The 17,900-nt window shown below is 40.3% G+C and overlaps 2 protein-coding genes and 1 long non-coding RNA gene across 12 annotated transcripts in view; 1 reads left to right on the top strand and 2 right to left on the bottom strand.

Annotated features, from left to right (window-relative positions):
- The window catches only part of LOC309527911, a 55,031-nt gene extending 45,187 nt beyond the window's left edge, over positions 1-9,844 (bottom strand). Inside the window, exon 1 of the long non-coding RNA XR_014217427.1 lies at positions 9,769-9,844. This is a non-coding gene — a long non-coding RNA (uncharacterized lncRNA). The remainder of the gene's footprint in view (positions 1-9,768) is intronic.
- The window catches only part of LOC309527888 (uncharacterized protein), a gene marked incomplete at its 3' end in the record, with an annotated part of 74,289 nt that overhangs the window by 45,123 nt on the left and 11,266 nt on the right, over positions 1-17,900 (top strand). For 2 of the 5 annotated variants that reach the window (XR_014217399.1, XR_014217400.1), the window contains exons 2-3: positions 9,771-9,842; positions 12,507-12,611. Coding sequence is in view for 3 of the 5 variants with exons in the window: in XM_082214902.1 (XP_082071028.1) it covers positions 9,771-9,842; positions 12,507-12,846 (412 nt within the window). Of the gene's footprint in view, positions 1-9,770; positions 9,843-12,506; positions 12,847-14,208; positions 14,259-17,900 lie in introns of those variants that run through there. The other 3 variants (XM_082214902.1, XM_082214901.1, XM_082214903.1) reach the window with 2 other exon arrangements.
- The window catches only part of BTBD9 (BTB domain containing 9), a 151,006-nt gene continuing 143,374 nt past the window's right edge, over positions 10,269-17,900 (bottom strand). For all 6 annotated transcript variants that reach the window (XM_082214847.1, XM_082214845.1, XM_082214842.1 and 3 more), the window contains one exon: positions 10,269-13,575. In XM_082214847.1, the coding sequence (XP_082070973.1) occupies positions 13,408-13,575 (168 nt within the window). In that variant the 3' untranslated portion in view covers positions 10,269-13,407. The remainder of the gene's footprint in view (positions 13,576-17,900) is intronic.

Here is a 17,900-nt window from a genome sequence, read left to right as displayed (position 1 = left end):
TTTAATAATTAAATACATAAATATGCCAGACCCATTTCCTCTCTGCTATTACTGCCTGTGGGCCACTGTGAGCACAAGCAGATCTCCCTGTTTGTAAGATCTGTGCCTTGTATTGTATTGAAGGGCAGCCACGTTCTCTTGCCAGAGAAGATGCCAGCTTTTTGCAGTCTCCCAGAAGGTGGAGTAAACTACATTAAGTATGTGTAGCTCCCTTTAACATCACCATTTGAGTTAAATTTTGTTCCAAACTGGAAGGTAAAATTGTGCTTTTGAGTAGCTCTGCCCCTTCAACCTTTCTAAGCAGCATTCAAATGACAGGATGTGATAGTGTTCTAAGATTCAAGCAGCCACCTGCTTAAAATAAATAGTTTTGCCCTTTGGAATTACAAACAAGCAATAAAAGAGTGCTTTGTGTTGGAATATAAAGCTGATGTCTCATCACAAGACTGCTTGGTCATACTTCCTCGTCAAGACTGTATCCCCCCAATTAGCCAATCTATCAGCTCTCATTTCATCTAAATGTGCAGGGCAGGATTCACCTAATGAATCTCACCAGTGGAAACCCTGCACTAGGACTTCTGCTTGTGCAATGGGAGTCCCCTCCCCCCCACTGCTTTTGTGGCATCAAGAGAAACAACAGTAAAATGCTTGTGCTGATGGAACATTAGCACAACAATGAATTCACCCCACAGATTCCACCACGAGTGAATTTCGCAAGTCTGCTGTCCATGAATTGGAGGGCAGTGAGAATGGCAACAAGGGGGCAAAGCTAGCACATTATTTTCTGCTGCCCTCTCATATAATAACACTATAGTGTCTGGAGTGGGCTGACTAGCTATGCTAGATTCAGATCAAGACAGCATTCCATAATTAAAACAGCAATGTCATTACCCGGCAGCATTTCTAAACATATTCCTGCTTTTCTGCTAGCCAAACGCACTTTCCTCGGTTGTGGAGGCCAGGGTCAGAGCAAAACAGTGCCCTGTTCAAGGTGGGTGGCTCTGCCGCCCCTGAGGTGTCCTCTCCCTTCCATGCTGCCTTGCCTCCCTGCTTACCCATAAACTCTTTAGCTATTAGTTGGAAATTATCACAACTAATTTCAAACCAGAACTTCTAGCCACAGAAGCAAAGTAGTAGTAGTCAAAACGGTATTGTTCCAGGCTACCTTGCCCAGAATGTTTCACTCTGAGGAAGGAGTCTTCTTTCCTCAGAGCAACACAGCATGGAGGGGGAGGACGAAAGGCGCATAAGAGTTTGCATGATGGGTGGCCAGAGGTATAGCAAGTGCCAAAGGTGGAGCTGATCTGCCTCCGTTTGTCTAATGATAGGCCTGTACTGACTGATGCATTTAGAATTTCCCCCCTTTTTCCTGCCATATATTTACCATTCTGCAAAGCCTGCAGGGAGTAACAGGGGCAATGAAAGCACAGATATATTCCACCCTCTGATAGCGGTACTTAAAATTCTGTATTAGAACAAAGGCCTTGACTTTGATCTGGACTTCTGCCCTACCAAATGGTAGCATATGGCACCATTTGTGTGCGCTGGTTGTTAAAAAGACAAGCAGAGAGAAAGATCAGGAGTTAAGCACAAAATATCAAGTTTATTCCTAAAACCACAGCCACATCATCTATACAAGGTGCACACCTAATTTCCAACATGTGATATATATTTTTTACCTTGCATTACATATTACAATGCAAAGAAACCTCATATGAAATAAATGCAAAGAATATAATATCTTTTCCACATTTGCTCATAACATTGTTCGTTCTGGCAGTGATTCGGGACTTCAGTGGTCTCTTTCTGCTCCCCGCCTCCCAAAAAACATGAGAATGATCATTCCCATTTCCAAATTTTGTTAGTCATCCTTTTTTATTTGTTTTTATGAGAAACTGTTACAGATTTTGGTAGCATGCTTAGATTGTCTCATACCAGCACAGCAGCCCTGCATATTCTTCATCTGAACACCAGCAGACATTACAAAGGGACAATTTTGAGGGTGTCATCTGTGGAACTTTCCCACTTCCGAAAAGTTCATAAGAATTGCAGGGTAACTAGTTGCTTAGTAAAGCTATCTCTGCTGGTGAAGAATGTTCAAAGCAGCGCGTTTCAAAATAGAGAGGTCCACTGACTTACACGAACATTCTCTAAGGCCAGACAAGAGAAGGGGAAAAGAACAGAAAGACCCACAATACAGAACCAATCAATCTAGCCAGTCAAAATGGCTGGTGATGCAGATAATGCTATAGTACAAAATAGGTCAGCAATGTAATCACAGCATGCTGTAGGGAGAAGTGTTCTTACACAATAGGCACAGTTAAGTACAGATGCACAGCTCTTTTAAATAGCCAGGCATTGAGGACTAATGCGGCAATTTGTAAATGGTTTTCAGTTAAAGATGGCATCAGTACAGTGATTTTGCTTTAAAATAGAGAGGAATATGGGGAGTTGGGACACAAGGGGCTATGCTTCTTGGATAGCAAAGTGCCAGCTGAAAAAGGCACCACTATAATGGTAGATAATGACAGGATGAGCCTACAGTCGCATCAAGTTTATCTGCACAGTTAATTACTTAAACTAATGGTATTACAGAGAGCTCAAGTGGTGTCTGAAGAGCAAAAAAGGTCCTCTCATCATCCAGGTATTTGAGTTTCAGTCCATCTGTGTTCACAATGTGATCTGAGGTAGTTTAGAGTAGGTAAAGTGAACCAATTTATTATACAAGGGGGAAGCAGGAAGCAGAGTCAATGCAAAAAGTCATGACTTGGTAAGTAGTCTGAGGTGAGCAGGGAAAGGCAGAAATTATCTGCTGGAGGTCAGGAATGAGAACCACTGATAGAGGTAAGTGGAGAACTCTGTATGGCCCACTGGAACTGACCAACAAGGACTTTGATCAAAGTGTAGATCAGACATGTCTGAATACGTTAAGGAATGATGGTAGGGCAAAGTAGGGAAGGAGATAATATTGTAGAGCTGGAGAAAGCACAGTGGGAAAAGAAACAGAACTGAAATGATTGAGGGAATGGAGTTTCTTAAAAGCTGGGAAATTTTAAGGACAGGGAGAAACCTGAGGCCCTTCAATGCTGTTGGACTGAAATGTCCATTATCTTTGACCATGGCCTTAAGGCTGGATTTTTGGGAGTTAGAATTCAACAATGTTTGGAGGGGCCACAGCTTCATAGCCAAAGTACCACACTCATTACATATGGTATGTACAAAATGCACGCACTTCAGCTGAGGGGCAGGTTTGTGTTCAGGAGTGTCAACAGGGAAACAACCCCAAACTTCTAAGTATGCAACGAGGATATGGGACTTCATAGATCAGAAAAATGACAAGTAAGAGGCGACATGATAGATGCTTATATAATTATGCATGGCATAGAGAAGGTAGATAAAGGTTTTTCTCCCTCTTTCATAACACTACAACTCGTGGACATCCAGTGAAGCTAAATGTTGGAAGATTCAGGACAGATAAAAGAAAGTCACACACGCAGCACACAGATAAACTATGGAACTCGCTCCCACATGAGGCAGTGATGACCACCAACCTGGCTGGCCTTAAAATAGGATTAGAAAAAATCATGAAGGATAAGGCCACCAGTGGCTACGATGCTCTGCCTCTGTGGCCAGAGGCAGTAAAGCTGAGTATCAGATGCTGGAAAGTCCAGGAGGGGATAGTGCTCTTGTGCCTGAATCCTCCTTGCAGGTTTTCCACAGGCATCTGGTTGGCCACAGTGGGAACAGGATACTGGACTAGATAAGCCATTGTTGGCCTGATCCAGTGGCCCCTAATTTGTGACACTCTCCCCAGAGGCGCACCTAGCATATTAATTGTACAGCTTTTGTCCTGTGGTGAAGATGCATCTCTTTACCCTGGTCTTTGGCAGTTAAGGCATTTCTCTTTTGTGGGACCCACTTCTTTTGCTGAATATATACTGTTGGGTTCCATTTGAAGCTGTTTTACTTGTTTTTATAATGGTTTTGTAATGGTTTTATTTGTTTCTGTAACTGCATTGTATGGTTGTAAGCTGCCCTGTGACCTTATGATGGCGCGTGGATGAGAAATCTTGCAAACTAACAAACAAATGCTCAGCGCAATTCCCATTCCCCAAATTGCTTTACTCCAAGGCAGCTTTCAGATAAGCCCATTGGAATACTGTAGTGGAAGAAATGATGCTGGATGCAGTTCTTTATAATGCCGCCCCCCCCCCAAGTCTGATACTGCATAGATCTTCAGCTAATTATGTATAATTGACTGGTTTGTGGATGAGAAATCAAAAGCACGGGGCAGGGCAGGATACAACCGGAAGGTTGACAGGGGCTCAATTGATGGCAAAGATTCAGAACTAATCATATTTAGCTTTGAGTATTTCTGGTAAGTTTTCCTTTTAATTAGGAGGCACAGGACAGATACACTACCCAAGTGTAGGACAGACAGCTGGAGAGCCAAATTTCCATAATGTTATCATCTTTCAGAAAAGCAAATAGGAAATATGATCAAACGCTGAAGGTAGAGCAGGTGGAGCGAAGGAGGACAAGAATGTGAGCAATAAGTGTGGAAAGAGAAAATGAGAAGCAGTTAGGTGTGGGGACAGACTGATAAGAGAGCGTTCTGGGAGTTCGGGAACATTATGCTAATACAATTCTCCAGGGCTCTAGACACACTTTCATTGCTGTCCTTTTTATAACACAGTGTAGATTATTCAGATCCATAAATTAATGGTAAGATGGACAAGAATGCATAACTAAGCTTTGTGACTTGTTAAACAGCCTGGGTGCACTTTCTAAACTATAAATGTCACCATGCCACATAGGATGAAAAGAGGAACCTGTTAACTAGAAGAATTCTTTTCAGGATATATTAGGTCCTAGCCACATTGAAATCAATATAGTTCATCTTTACCAACAGTCCTGCCACCATACACACTTCATTTTGTCAATACAAGGAAAATAATTGGTCTAAATTCTGGATTTGCTAGCACTGTCCCTGTTACTACAACTAAATAAAATGCCAGATCCAGTTGTTGGATTCTGTCCCTCTGACTTGTTAGAATGGGGGCAGGGGATCTGTTAGCCTTTAGATGTTGCTGGACTCATCTCCCACCAGCCCCAGCCAGGAAGGCCAATGATAAAGGATGATGAAAATTGGAATCTAGAAAGGCATAGAGTCCATATATTTGCATTAGCATGACTGAAAAAAATTAAATCCAGGGCAGGGGTTGCACTCCTCACAAGACACTTTGGCCACAGGAAAAAGGCCGAATGATTTCTTGAGCACACTTCAATGTTTCCCCTATAAAAAGGGACACTGCTGCATGCCCCTCAAAGTGGTAACATGACTGGTCCAGTAAAGTGTGATGGGTGTGTTTGCAATGCGTTTCTGAGAGCAGAACTACTCTTGCCCTTGACAGGTGCTCATTCCGTTTCCTCCTCTCTGTCGATTTCATGGCATTTCACCAGTACAGTTGTACCTCGGAAGTTGAACGGAATCCGTTCTGGAAGTCCAATTGACTTCCAAAACGTTTGAGAACCAAGGCACAGCTTCCGATTGGCTGCAGGAAGCTACTGCAGCCAATTGGAAGCCACGGCGGACGTTCGGGTTCCAAAGAATGTACGCAAACCGGAACAATCACTTCTGGGTTTGTGGTGTTCGGAAGCCAAAACATTTGTCTCGTAAGGTGTTTTACTTCCGAGGTATGGTTGTATTCTGTTTTGAATTTCAGAGTTGTGCTAGTAGCATTTAAACATACTTTCTCCCTTTGAGACTCCAGAATAGCTACTTTGTATGCCTAGCTTTTCATCATTACACATCTATTTTCATCCTACTGGCATAGAGCAGGACCAACCCCAAACATTCTGCTGCCTGGTGCAGAGCATAAGTTGATGCACCAGCACTGCCCTGCTCTAATTCCGGGTGCATGATATAGAAGACTAGACAAGTTATTGAGGCAGAAAATTCTGTTAGGCTCCTGGCAGGCAACAACATAGTAACAAACTAAATAACTATTTCCTACCCTTTTCGTGACACTTCAGGTCAGCTGCCTGAAACAATCACTGCACTCTGCCTAGTGATAGGGCTAGCACAGAGCACTGACTCGAAAGCAGGTTTTCAAGCTTGTTTGGTATATCAAACCAATCCTTGTGTAACCAATTAATTATAAGGTTTTAAGATGCTAGCTTAAAAAAAAATCAAAGGGTTTTCAAAGCACATCCACCCCAATGACATTGAATGGGATCTTGCAAAATCCATTTACCAACATGGTAATTTAAATACTAGATAATTATAATAAGTATTGGTGGCAACTCAAGGGAGAGGTCAAAAGTGGGGTTTTTTAATAGCGTCACTACCCGCTAAGCATTGCCTCTGGCTCTTTGCTCCTTTACCTCTTAACCAAGCTGGAAGAGCCCTCCCTTCTTTCCCCCACTTTTATGGTTTTTAGTCACCAGCTGTAGTATTTCATCTGATGTAATCTGAACTGTTTCCCCCAGGCCTCTCCAATAATGGACACAACTCAGTGATCTGATAGCTATAAATAACACACTTAAAAACTGATATAGAATGGAAATATGGCTATTGCTGGATACACAGTGGGATAATAATGATTAATGTCAGCATGGAACCTTTCAAAAGCATACCATTTCTTCATGAGTTACCCTTAGACATTGCTCACATATGTTAGAGAAATAAAATACGAGAAGTAATTAATTCTGAGTGACGTATAAGTGAACTGCCATGTGATGAAATTTGTAGTCATCGTGTGGAAACATGGCAAGAATTTCCACGGTCCCACCAGAGATCCAACACATTGCAGCTGTCAGTTTGCATTCATTCTGTTAATAATTTTTAAAGCCTCTTTTCCTACTGGGATGTTTTAAAATTAAAGTTTTAAAAAAGCTAAGTCCTCCCCTAGGATACCACACAATTCTTACTCAACAGATTTGCAAGAAGCCCTTTGATAATGTCATTTAAGATTATTTTCTGCAGATATAAGCTGTGATCCAAAGAATTGAGCTGTGCCTGTGACGAACCCAGACAGAAATGCACTTGCTGTTTCTGTTCTCCTACCAAAGATGAGCCACTATTCAGTTGAAAAAGTACATGGTTTCTTCAGCAATGGAAACTGTTGGAACAGAAATACCTAGGCAAGTTCCAGATTTGAATAAGAACGTATCACATCCATAGACACTATTTTCTCAGACACACAAAATGATTACTTAGAAGCTGTAATGTTTGCAACACATTTCACAGCATACACTGTGCTTGCTTCTAATGTGCTCCCCTTGAAACTCTTGTACTGAGTTGGTCTGCACAACACAGTAAGCCAAGCTGTGGCTTAGCAAGACAGTGGGACTCTGTGGGCTCCCCAAGGAGGATATTTCTCTAACTTTTTTTCTCTTTGGTTCTTTTTACTGCTGTGACATACTGAGCCAAGCCAAGGTTTGCTTTAGTGTGCCTTCTGCTCCACGACCTATTGCTAAGTTCTCTTCTCTTCTTAAGTTGTAGCAAAGTTATTTCCTATGGTTACAGGTCGTGGTTATAGAAGTTAGACCTTACACATGACCCCAGTCATGATACCAAGTCAAACCTTGGCTTAGCTGCTGTTTTAATAAGCCTAGGGAGGAGCAAAGCAGCTGCGATCTGCTCCTCAGCAGTCAGCAAGTAGTTATTATTTCATTATTTATTAAATTTATATACTGCCTGCCCTTCATCATAGGATCTCAGGGCGGTTTGGCTTACTGCATCGTGCAATCCTGGTCAGTGTCTGGCTGCATTTTGAACTACTCCACATGCAGCAAATATTCAGAACACTGCAGGCTTCACATCAAACAGAAATAATTGATGCAAGTCAAACAGTAATGTTCACATGTATAATGTAACTTTTGCTATTGGGCTCCAGTTATTATAGAATTATTTTTGAAGATTCTTCCTAAAAGCTTTGCACCAGGACACACTGGTGAATCAGTTATAGGTACCGATTTTGAAACTATTTTGCTTTAGCATTTATAATCATGTTAATTGCCAATTATAATGGGTGTGAAATTTTGGACCCATCACAATTAATTGCATGTCGCCCAGTGAAATTAATAAGGTCAAGATTTCCCTCTAGATTAATGAGAGTCTTGAAAAGTCATTAGCATCTGCGTAATGTAAAAGGCCAGTAAGGAATTTCTCACTACCCAAATCCTCTGAAAACTGAAAATTTGCATTTCTAAGAATGTGGCAATGCTGTGGCAATAGGGTTACCTTATATACATACAAACGCATAAGCACTTTCTGAAATAGCATTTGACTGTCTTAGGAAAATTGCATGGCTGCTAAGTCTCCATGAAATATACTAAACTGTCTTTAAACCAAATACATGGAAATGTTATTTACAATCTGGTTCAGGATAGTTAACATATACTAATTTGGTGATTTTGGGAAGGGACAAGGTGGCATTACTTAAATGTCCTGTTGCTACTGGACATCGATGCACATATCTGTCTTCACAACTGATGTGGTCAGCCTAGAGCCTACATAGGGACAGGCAGTATTTTGCTGTGCAAACTATGCATCTTAACTCTGTAATATATTCCTTCTTGCATTTCTAGGTTTGTACTAAAGCACTGAACTGGGAATTCAGGAGATTGCAGAGCAGTCAGCATACCTAATTGCTCTTTAAATTGTACCGTTCATTTTTCTCTTTAAAAGCAACCAAATCTGTATACTACCCCTACAAGTTTAACAGAAAACTAAACAAACCTTTCAGAAGCACCTTGTTGAGATAGTTTGACTCTGACTTGACAAAAGAATTGAGTACTCTCTGCTCAGTTTCCTAGCAGTTTTAAGACAGAAAAGACCGCTTACCGTCATGGCTCGGGAGCAGCAGCTGTGGCCTGGCTGAGCCATCAGAGGTCAGGGGTTGGGTGGTCTCCTGCTTCCAGCGCAGCCAACGGATGACGTCGGCTCCTCTGTTGGCCACTAGAGTGGTTGGGATTTACCCGGGAACTTTAAACTGGCCTATCATGGCCAAGCAAGGGGGTGGGATTACAAGTGCAGATCTGACTGGCCTGTCTTCAGCCAGGTCTGCCTCTAGAACACAAATCCCCAAAACAGCTTCCTGGAGGGATGTGTGTCAAGGAGGCTGTCCTTAACCCAAGATGTCATTGAAATGCTTTGGGATTTTTGTCAGGTATTTCTAGGGGATACTGCAAGCAACACAGATGAATACTCCACACAAGGAGAGATAAAATAGGAAAGCAACTAAAGTCACAGCAGTGTGTATGTGTTTCTTCTGTGAAAAACTCATATCTAATTACTGCACAGTTTTAAAGCGTGGGTGGGATGTGGTTAAAAAGCAGCTTAAGGAGTCTGTGTTAAGATGCACATGCTACTTTGTGGATGGAGGCTACAAAAAGCTTTATAGCTACAAATGCAGTATAGTTGCATTGTTTCCATGTCCTGATGAGGAATACCTTCAAATTTCTAACTGAAGAAAAAAATATTAAAAATTAAGACATAAAATACACACTAGTGAAACTCAAAATTGAAAACTAACTGTCAAAAGCTTCTTTGTGAATCCCGGACCCCTCCAAATTTATTCATTTTTGTAATCTCTGCTCTAATAGGTTTCCATTGTAATGCCCAAAAGATTTTTTGTGTCGCCCCAAAATATCCTTAAATAAAATTAATATTAACAATATTATTAATAATAATAATTTTACTGATTTCTCCCACAGACACCTGGCTGTGATTGAACAATGTGCTTTTTTTTTTAACTTTACAGCTGCCAACACTTGACATGGAATCCTGGAGGGTCAGGGTTCAGCCCCAAATTGTCGAGCCACGCCGGGTTATGGTATGGAATTACAGATGACAATTTATATATAGATTTTGTTGGTCCTTAGAAAAATGAGCTAACAGTGTGAGTCACTATAAGTGTGTAACTTCTATATCAGATATATCAGTGGGGGAAACATTGGAATTTTTCTTACCATGAATTTCTGTTTTAAGATGCCTTCTGGAGGCCATTCCCGAGGTTAAGGAATGCTCTGTGGAAGACTCTTAAAAAGAGGTTTGTCTCAAACACTTGGAAATATGGTATCAACATCCTTCATAGGGAGCTTGATGAAGTATATCATTATCAAAGAGGGGGCTAAAAGGCAGGAGAAACAGTATGCAGAATTGTATCTACTGCCTAGAAGATTAAGCTGTTATCAGTTATGATTTATTTGAATTCTTGCATTGTCTTTAAAAAGTTATTAATAGCCTTACAATCAAGCTCTTGATTTATTTAGAACTTTAATAACAACAACACACAACTGAGTGAAGCAAAGGGCAAAGTCAAAAGCTAAAGTATTATAAGGTTGATATAATAGATGGTAAGGTTGATCTTATTGCTTACTGTTCACAACAGTGATCCAAACATTTCACCACCCCCATTCCAAAGTGGGGAACTCTGGCACTCTCCTCAGCTTACCTGCATGTGCTATATACTGACTGACTGTTTGAAAAGAGAGATCAAAAACAAGTTATGGGGAATCTAGATTATCCCCATTCAAAATAAGAAAAGACAGACACAAGGCTACTTAAAAGTGAGGCTGCACTTCTTCACTGCTCAACACCTATTATCAACAATAATAATTTATTTGGGCAGAAAGAGACCATTCACATTCTCTCCCAGATCTTTGTCTTATTTTTCTGTTCTCCAACTACAGTTCATCTACAAGCTATGTTAGCTGATGCCTTCTAGCCAATATATCTAGAGCTCCCTACATACCCAACAATCAGAGCAGCACTAGAGTAAGAGTTGGAAATCCTGTGGAACAAGAGTGAAATGAATGAAGGTTGTCACAATAGCTACAGAGTACCTCCAGGCCCTTTGCCCTGGCAGAAGAATCTGATGCTTTCTTCACTTGATAGGATAGCCATCTTCAAATATCTCAAGGGTTGATACATGGAAGATGCAGCAAGCTTGTTTTCTCCTGCTCCAAGAGGGTGGACTCGAACCAATGGATTCAAGTTACAAGAAAGGAGATTCCGACTAAACATCAGGAAGAACTTTCTGACGCTAAGAGCTGTTCAGCAGTCAAACAGAGGTTTTTAAGCAGAGGTTGGATGGCCACCCATCATGGATGCTTTAGTTGAGATTGCTTTAGTTGGACTTAATGACCCTTGGAGTCCCTTCCAGCTCTACATTTCTATGATTCATTTGCCAATCTCCTGATTTCCTCCAAAGGTTGGTCACTATGTACCTGCATTGCACTTCACACTGCAGTACTCTTGCAAGCTTGGTTTAGATAATGACAGATGAAATACCAAAAGCAAGAAAAACTGAAGATGAGTCATGGCCAACTTAGAAGTCATTTTCTTTTACTGCTTTGCAGCCACAATGCTGTCTATTCCTTCCCACATTTATTACAAAGAGCATTCAGTAGAATGCAAGCACTTAAGCTTAAGCACTGTGACAACAATGTTATTTATAGGACACCATGGTCAAAGCAAACAATTTGCATCAAACTATATTACACCACTTAAAAAAACAACAACCACAAGTTGACAATAATAATATTCTCCAAAGTCACATACTTCATGACAAATGCATCTTTCCCCCCCTAATTAGATGGGTCGATGGCATTGACATGTGTGCGTAAATGCATAGCCACTTTCACTCCAGGAAATGCAGCAGGATGTAAAACAATTGAATGTGAGGAATGCTGCATGTGAACACATTCCGAATAATCAAACAAATAATCTGATTAAGTTACAAAGGATAGCTACTACTGAGTTGTAAATTACTTAACACACATACCAAATCCAACTATAAAAGTCAAATCTGTATTTATGGAGATTATGTGAAAAGCTTCTTAGAAGTGGGTTTTTTTAAATCCCTAATGGAATAGTATAATCTTTTTTAAACAAAACAAAACAAAAAACCTTTACTATAAATTGCCAGGATTGTACCACCGGCTCTGATTTATACCATATCCAGCTGAAATGTTGGTCAGATAGATTTCTGTTTTCCAAAGCACAAAAAAAGATGTTGGAAATCAGTTGATGTAGAAATTAAAGAATGATTTAGTAATTTCTAAAGTAGCCAATAATTCTTCCTGCACCTGAGAACCTGATGGACAGTTTTATATGGGAGTAAAAAGTGACAATTTTGTTACTCATATCAAATAGTCAGAATTCCAATACAGCATCCTTGGACTGAATTGTTTTATGCATGACCTCCTTAAGGGTTTTTCCTTGTCAAATGGAGTAATTATCACATTGCCTACCACTATTAGGTATATTTATATGATACAGAATGATAAACAAGAAAGCATTTCAAGAAAAAAGGAAAAGGATAAGCAAATAATATAGGTATATCAATACATACACCCACAGACTTCCCTGTGAGGAGCGTTTGGAGCATTTGGGACTTTCTAGTTTAGAGGAAAGGTGAGGTGTGACTTGATAGAAATTTATAAAATTATGCATGACATGGAGAAAGTAGATAGTAGTTTTTTCTCCCTTGTAGCACTACAACTTGTGGACATCCAGTGAAGCTCAATGTCGGAAAATTCAGGGCAGAGTATTTTTTCACACAGCACAAAGTTGAACTATGGAACTTGCTCCCACAGGAGGCAGTGATGACCACCAGCTTGGATGGCTTTAAAAGAGGGTTGGACAACTTCATGGATAAGGCTATCAACTTGCTACAATGGCTATTGTTCTACTTCCACTGTCAGAGGCAGCATGTCTCTGAATACCAGTTGCTGAGAATCATGGGTGGGCAGAGTGCTGCTGCACTCATGTCCCTTTATTGGACTTCCCACAGGCATCTGGCTGACCCCTGTGAGAACAGGGTGCTGGACTAGAGGGGCCACTGGCCTGATCCAGCAGGCTCTTATGTTCTTAGACTTTGAAAATGGCTTGCAATTTACAAAGAAATGTGGATCAAGAATAAATTAAATAAAAATATGGTTTCTGTACACATTATCTTCCATAAACATTCTAAGGAAAGACCCATTTCCTAGTAAGTACCTTCTGCAGGCACATGTAATTATCTCTTTTCCATACTGTTCACGTGGTATGTTTATGTTACAATTGGGCTCGGCTTTTTGTTGGGTTGTTTCCTTCGATTCAACCTGATTTGGTTCAGTTAAAGAGGTAGGGTGTAAATAGGAGAGTTGGTGAAAACTGAAAGCCTATTTCTTTCCCCTGGAGAACATCCTGATTTGAACAAAATGGAAAGTGTGAAGCCACCCCTCAAGTCTTTGGGCAGCCTTTTCCACTTGAACATCTCCAGCCATCAAGTACAGTCCCCTCTGTCCATTCAGAGAACAAGAGGTGCCTACAACAAGAAGATGGTGAACAATTTTATCATGGCACGGGGGTCGTAAATACTTTTATTCACGCTCTTTATAGGCCTGGTGAGCTCATGGGTGTGAAGTGGATCCTGGGAGAGAGTGCACAGAGCTGGCACTCGAAGCTCGAGGTGGACGGGATGCCAGCTGCTGCCCACTTGTGCACATGTCTTCCTCACAGCCTTCCTCCTTGTGGGCAGCAGTTTGAGCTGGGCACTCAAAATGTACACAATGAAACACCTGAAAAACAGAACAAAACAAGAGAATGTCAACCAATCAAATAGGAACACAGGGTAGTATAGTTAGAACTAAACGACCTTCTAAATGGAGCATAGAGAAGCTGCTCATGGTAAAGGACCACAAATTTATGCATGCCTTCATGTAAGCCCCAATGAATATCGAACATGGCACTCCAATTTCATGTCATCTATGCTGAATACTACTTTGTTTCCAGGCTAAATTTAAAGCCCTAAATGACCAGGAACTATAGAAGAATGGTCTTTGCCCCTCAAATTCAGCTTGATCCTTAAGATTGTCTCATGGAGCTCTACTACTCAGTTTCCTTATCAGCATCAAAAGGGTGGGCAGAAGGGATGGGGCCTTTTCTGTGGTGACATAGAGACAATGCAACACCCTGTCTAGGAAGCCTGCCAGGCACCATGACTGATTGCCTTTTGATGAGCAGCTATGACATCTTCTGGCAAGCTTTCACAACGATTCCTTGATAAAATTATTTTGTGACTGCTGCTGTTTTTGTATTCTCTCTAAAAAATTTTTTTTCTTGTCTTAGTCCATTTATGGGTTTTTTTATAAGGTTTCACACATTGCTTTAACTTGTTTGTTATGCTTGCAGACTTTATTTATTTATTTCAGCATGGTTCAGCCAGCAGTGCTGAAAATAGAACAAATCACCACTCTAGCAGGTAAATCCCGCAGACAGGCTTATTCTTATGAATAGCACTAGGCTGCAAAAGGTATAGTTCTGCATTTCACAGCTTCGTGTTTGTAGCCCGTTAAAAAACAAACACCACAGATGAAACACTGAGAAAGATAAATATTGTGAGATGGCTTTCGCTTATAAGCATTTATATTTGATAACTTTAAATATGAGGTACTCTGCTTAGAATCAGAGACTGCAAAAACTCTGTTTCTCAGATGAAGGTACCAACTACAGTCAAAGAAACACTCCTGCACTTTAAAAATCAAGCTGATTTATAAAGCAGAAAACAGTTTAGTGATTTCAACTGTATAATAAGATTCCATCTACCATATTTTTCGCCCTATAAGACGCACTTTTCCCCCTCCAAAAATGAAGGGGAAATGTGTGTGCGTCTTATGAGGCGAATGCAGGCTTTCGCTGAAGCCTGGAGAGCGAGGGGGGTCGGTACGCACCGACCCCTCGCTCTCCAGGCTTCAGGAAGCTATCCGCTAGCTGTGGGAGACCCAGCTCTCCCAGGGCTAGCGGAGACCTTGCCGGCACCCAGAAGCTTGGGGCGTGCTGAGCTCCGCACACCCCAAGCTTCGGGATTAGCGCAGCGCACCTGGCGGGGAAATAAATTTTTCCCCCTTTATTTCCCCCCCAAAAAACTAGGTGCGTCCTATGGGCAAGTGCGTCTTATGGGGCGAAAAATACGGTAATTCTTATTTTTAAAAGTTACAAGGAATGCTCTCTTGTGCTTAAATTGTGGAACAAGCCAGTGCACTGCATCAAGATGATTAAAAAAATCCTTTAAAAAGTGTTTTATGAAGTAGTAACATTATTATTTTTGTAAGGTTTTGTCTCTGAAAGATTTAAGCTTATAGAACTATTAGGAAGAAAAACTGTTATAATTAAACATTAAAAGTAAGATACAGTAATTGATCCACGTGCCAAAGTTGGCCTGTGAGGTCAGAGGAGATAACACTCTGGCCCACAAGGCCAAAAGGGTTCCCCACCCCTGATTTAAAGCAAGCCCTACTTTCTACATATGGTGTGTGGGGCCTGAGAGGAAGCACACATTTCTGAACTCAGATCACATACAGGTGAAGGGGCAGAAATGCTGTCCAAACTGGCCCACATGCTTGTAGCTCAACTTTACAAAAGAAAAAGAAAGATACTGCTTTTGCTTATTGTTCAAAGGGTTTTAATGTTATAGTATGCAAAACCAAAGCAAATATACAATACTAATATGAATAATTCAGATGATAACGGCTCTGTAACATTCTTCTGTAAAAATTATAATATAAAAAAATGCTCCTTGGTGTTGATTTGATAGCTATTGTCAATTAACTATGCTGAGTGACACTAGCAATGAATAAATAATAACAGTGAAGTTTTTTAAGATAAAGCTTTTGCTATGACCACTATTTTTTACTTTATCACTGAGCAAGTGATCAAGAAATCAAAACATCCAAAGACTAACAAAAATTTCAGAGTCACACTGGATAAAGAGCTAAAGTCTTTTTCCAAACCTTCTTTTACATTGACTGGTTACTCTTATGATTTCACTTAGCTTTATCCAGGCCCTGTTATCTCTCTGGGAGTGAAAAGGCTAAAAACAAGTTACTGACATACCATTGATTTATACAAGACTATTAGAATATTCTCCCTCCTCCACCACAGCCTAGAATTCAATTAGCCTTTTAGAAAGTCGCAGTACACTGAGCAGACATCTTCAGTGAATTGTCTACCTCAGCCCCTGGATTTTCTCTGGATAATTCAGTCCCTACAGTATGTGTGAAACCAATGCAACTTCAGTCACTATGTTCTTTGAATTTTTAAAAATACTTTGTGGCAAGCATGGTCTCTGGATATGCAAAACGACCTGAAGACTTGAAAGCTTATTTAAGTGGCATTTGATGGCCAGCGGATTCACAGAAATGTTTATTATGGCATACTTCTCTGACTTGGGGATGAAGGAAACAGTTTCGTAGTTTGAATTTAGGAAGAAAGAGGCTGATGGGAATGTGTAGCTGCTAGGTTTTCTAAAATAAAAACTAAGTAACTGGCGGCGGGGGGGGGGGAGAGAGATCCTTTCACTGTAAACAGTGTGATGGTATCCAATTCCAACTGGGATTGCAGAGGGGTGAAGGGTTAAAGTTCACCAAAGTTTTTATCTGGACCAGTCTAAAACTTGGGTCAAAAAGTCAAAGTAAAAATTTGATAGAAGATGTGAAGAACAATTACAAATTTAATTGGTTGTTATATAAATGGGAGGAAAGAATCATAGAATCATAGAGTTGGAAGAGACCACAAGGGCCATCGAGTCCAACCCCCTGCCAAGAGGTAGGGGATGGGATATATATATATGGGGTGAGGAAAGGAAGAAAACAAACTAGCTAACTAGGCAACAAAAGACAAACAAACAAACAAAGGGGGAGGGAGAGGGTTAGATACACACACACACACAGAGAGAGAGAGAGAGAGAGAGAGAGAGAGAGAGAGAGATTGGAGGTTAAAATCAGAAGATAAAGTAAGGAGTCCAATTGATATTTAAAAATAAATAAATTTATATTATGGTATATTTATAATCTAAAAAGGATCAAAGGTCAAACTCTGGGGTCAATTCAATCTTAAAAACAATGAAGAAGAGAAATAAAAATGCAAAAAATCCAACAGTGTAGACCTGAGGGTGCTTCAAAACACGGCAGAGACAGGCTCAGGGGTCTCAGTTATTTGAGGGAGATGCAGGAAAGAGGTGTCTGTACAGAGCTTCCGTGAAGAGAATGCCTTCGCTATCCATTTCCATGGAAGGAACCATTTCATGCATGTATTTGCTTGAACAGTTTAAATATCTTCACTGAAGGACTGTATGTTTGCATGTCCCCATATGCCTTCATCTGGGGACTGACAGCAGAAAAGGAAAATGACTGTTAAGGTATTACTAGATGAAGCCCGCAGACACGGAAGAAAATGGGGAATACGTGCTGCTTTGGTGTGTGTGTTATTAACATAGATTTTGGTTGAAGCAGATCAGGAGAACAAGATGTGTTTTAGCTTAATTAGAGGATGCAAGTAACATTTTAGAAAACTGCAAGGGAAATCAAACAGAAACAAAAGACGGTAAAGATTGGATGCGCTAATTGAAAGCAACAGGGCAGCAGTAATCTGGCTCTATGATATATGGAATTAAGTTGATAAAGATATTTAAAATCTGGGACATAATATTTGAGAAAAGTTAAGAATTGAAATAAGGTAATAAATTGCTGTCTATAACTATCGAACTGAGAACGCAGAGAAGGGAGATGCGAGGAAGTCTTAAGATCATGAAAATACGATTGTTTAACAACTGTATTTTATATCTATTTTTCTTCTATTCTTTGTTTACCTTTCTTAATCTTACTCTGATTTTTCTGTGGTGATGGTATTTTATATGTTTGGTGGTTTGCTTGTTGTTTAAAGAAAATTGCAATAAATATTTTATAAAAAAAAAAAAAGATTGGATGCGCTAAGTGGTACATGTGACAAGCAAAATAAGAATGGAACAATCTACACTGTGTTATACAGAATCCAAAAGGAAATGTACAGGTGAGATGCCATCACCAAGCATGACAAAGGTTAGATGAGCGGGATAAAGCACAGATAG

Source organism: Podarcis vaucheri, assembly GCF_965113315.1.
Source record: "Podarcis vaucheri genome assembly, chromosome: 3".
Lineage (NCBI taxonomy): Eukaryota > Metazoa > Chordata > Lepidosauria > Squamata > Lacertidae > Podarcis > Podarcis vaucheri.
The sequence above is the reverse complement of the archived record's forward strand: the minus strand, read 5'-3'. Positions and strand labels throughout refer to the sequence as shown.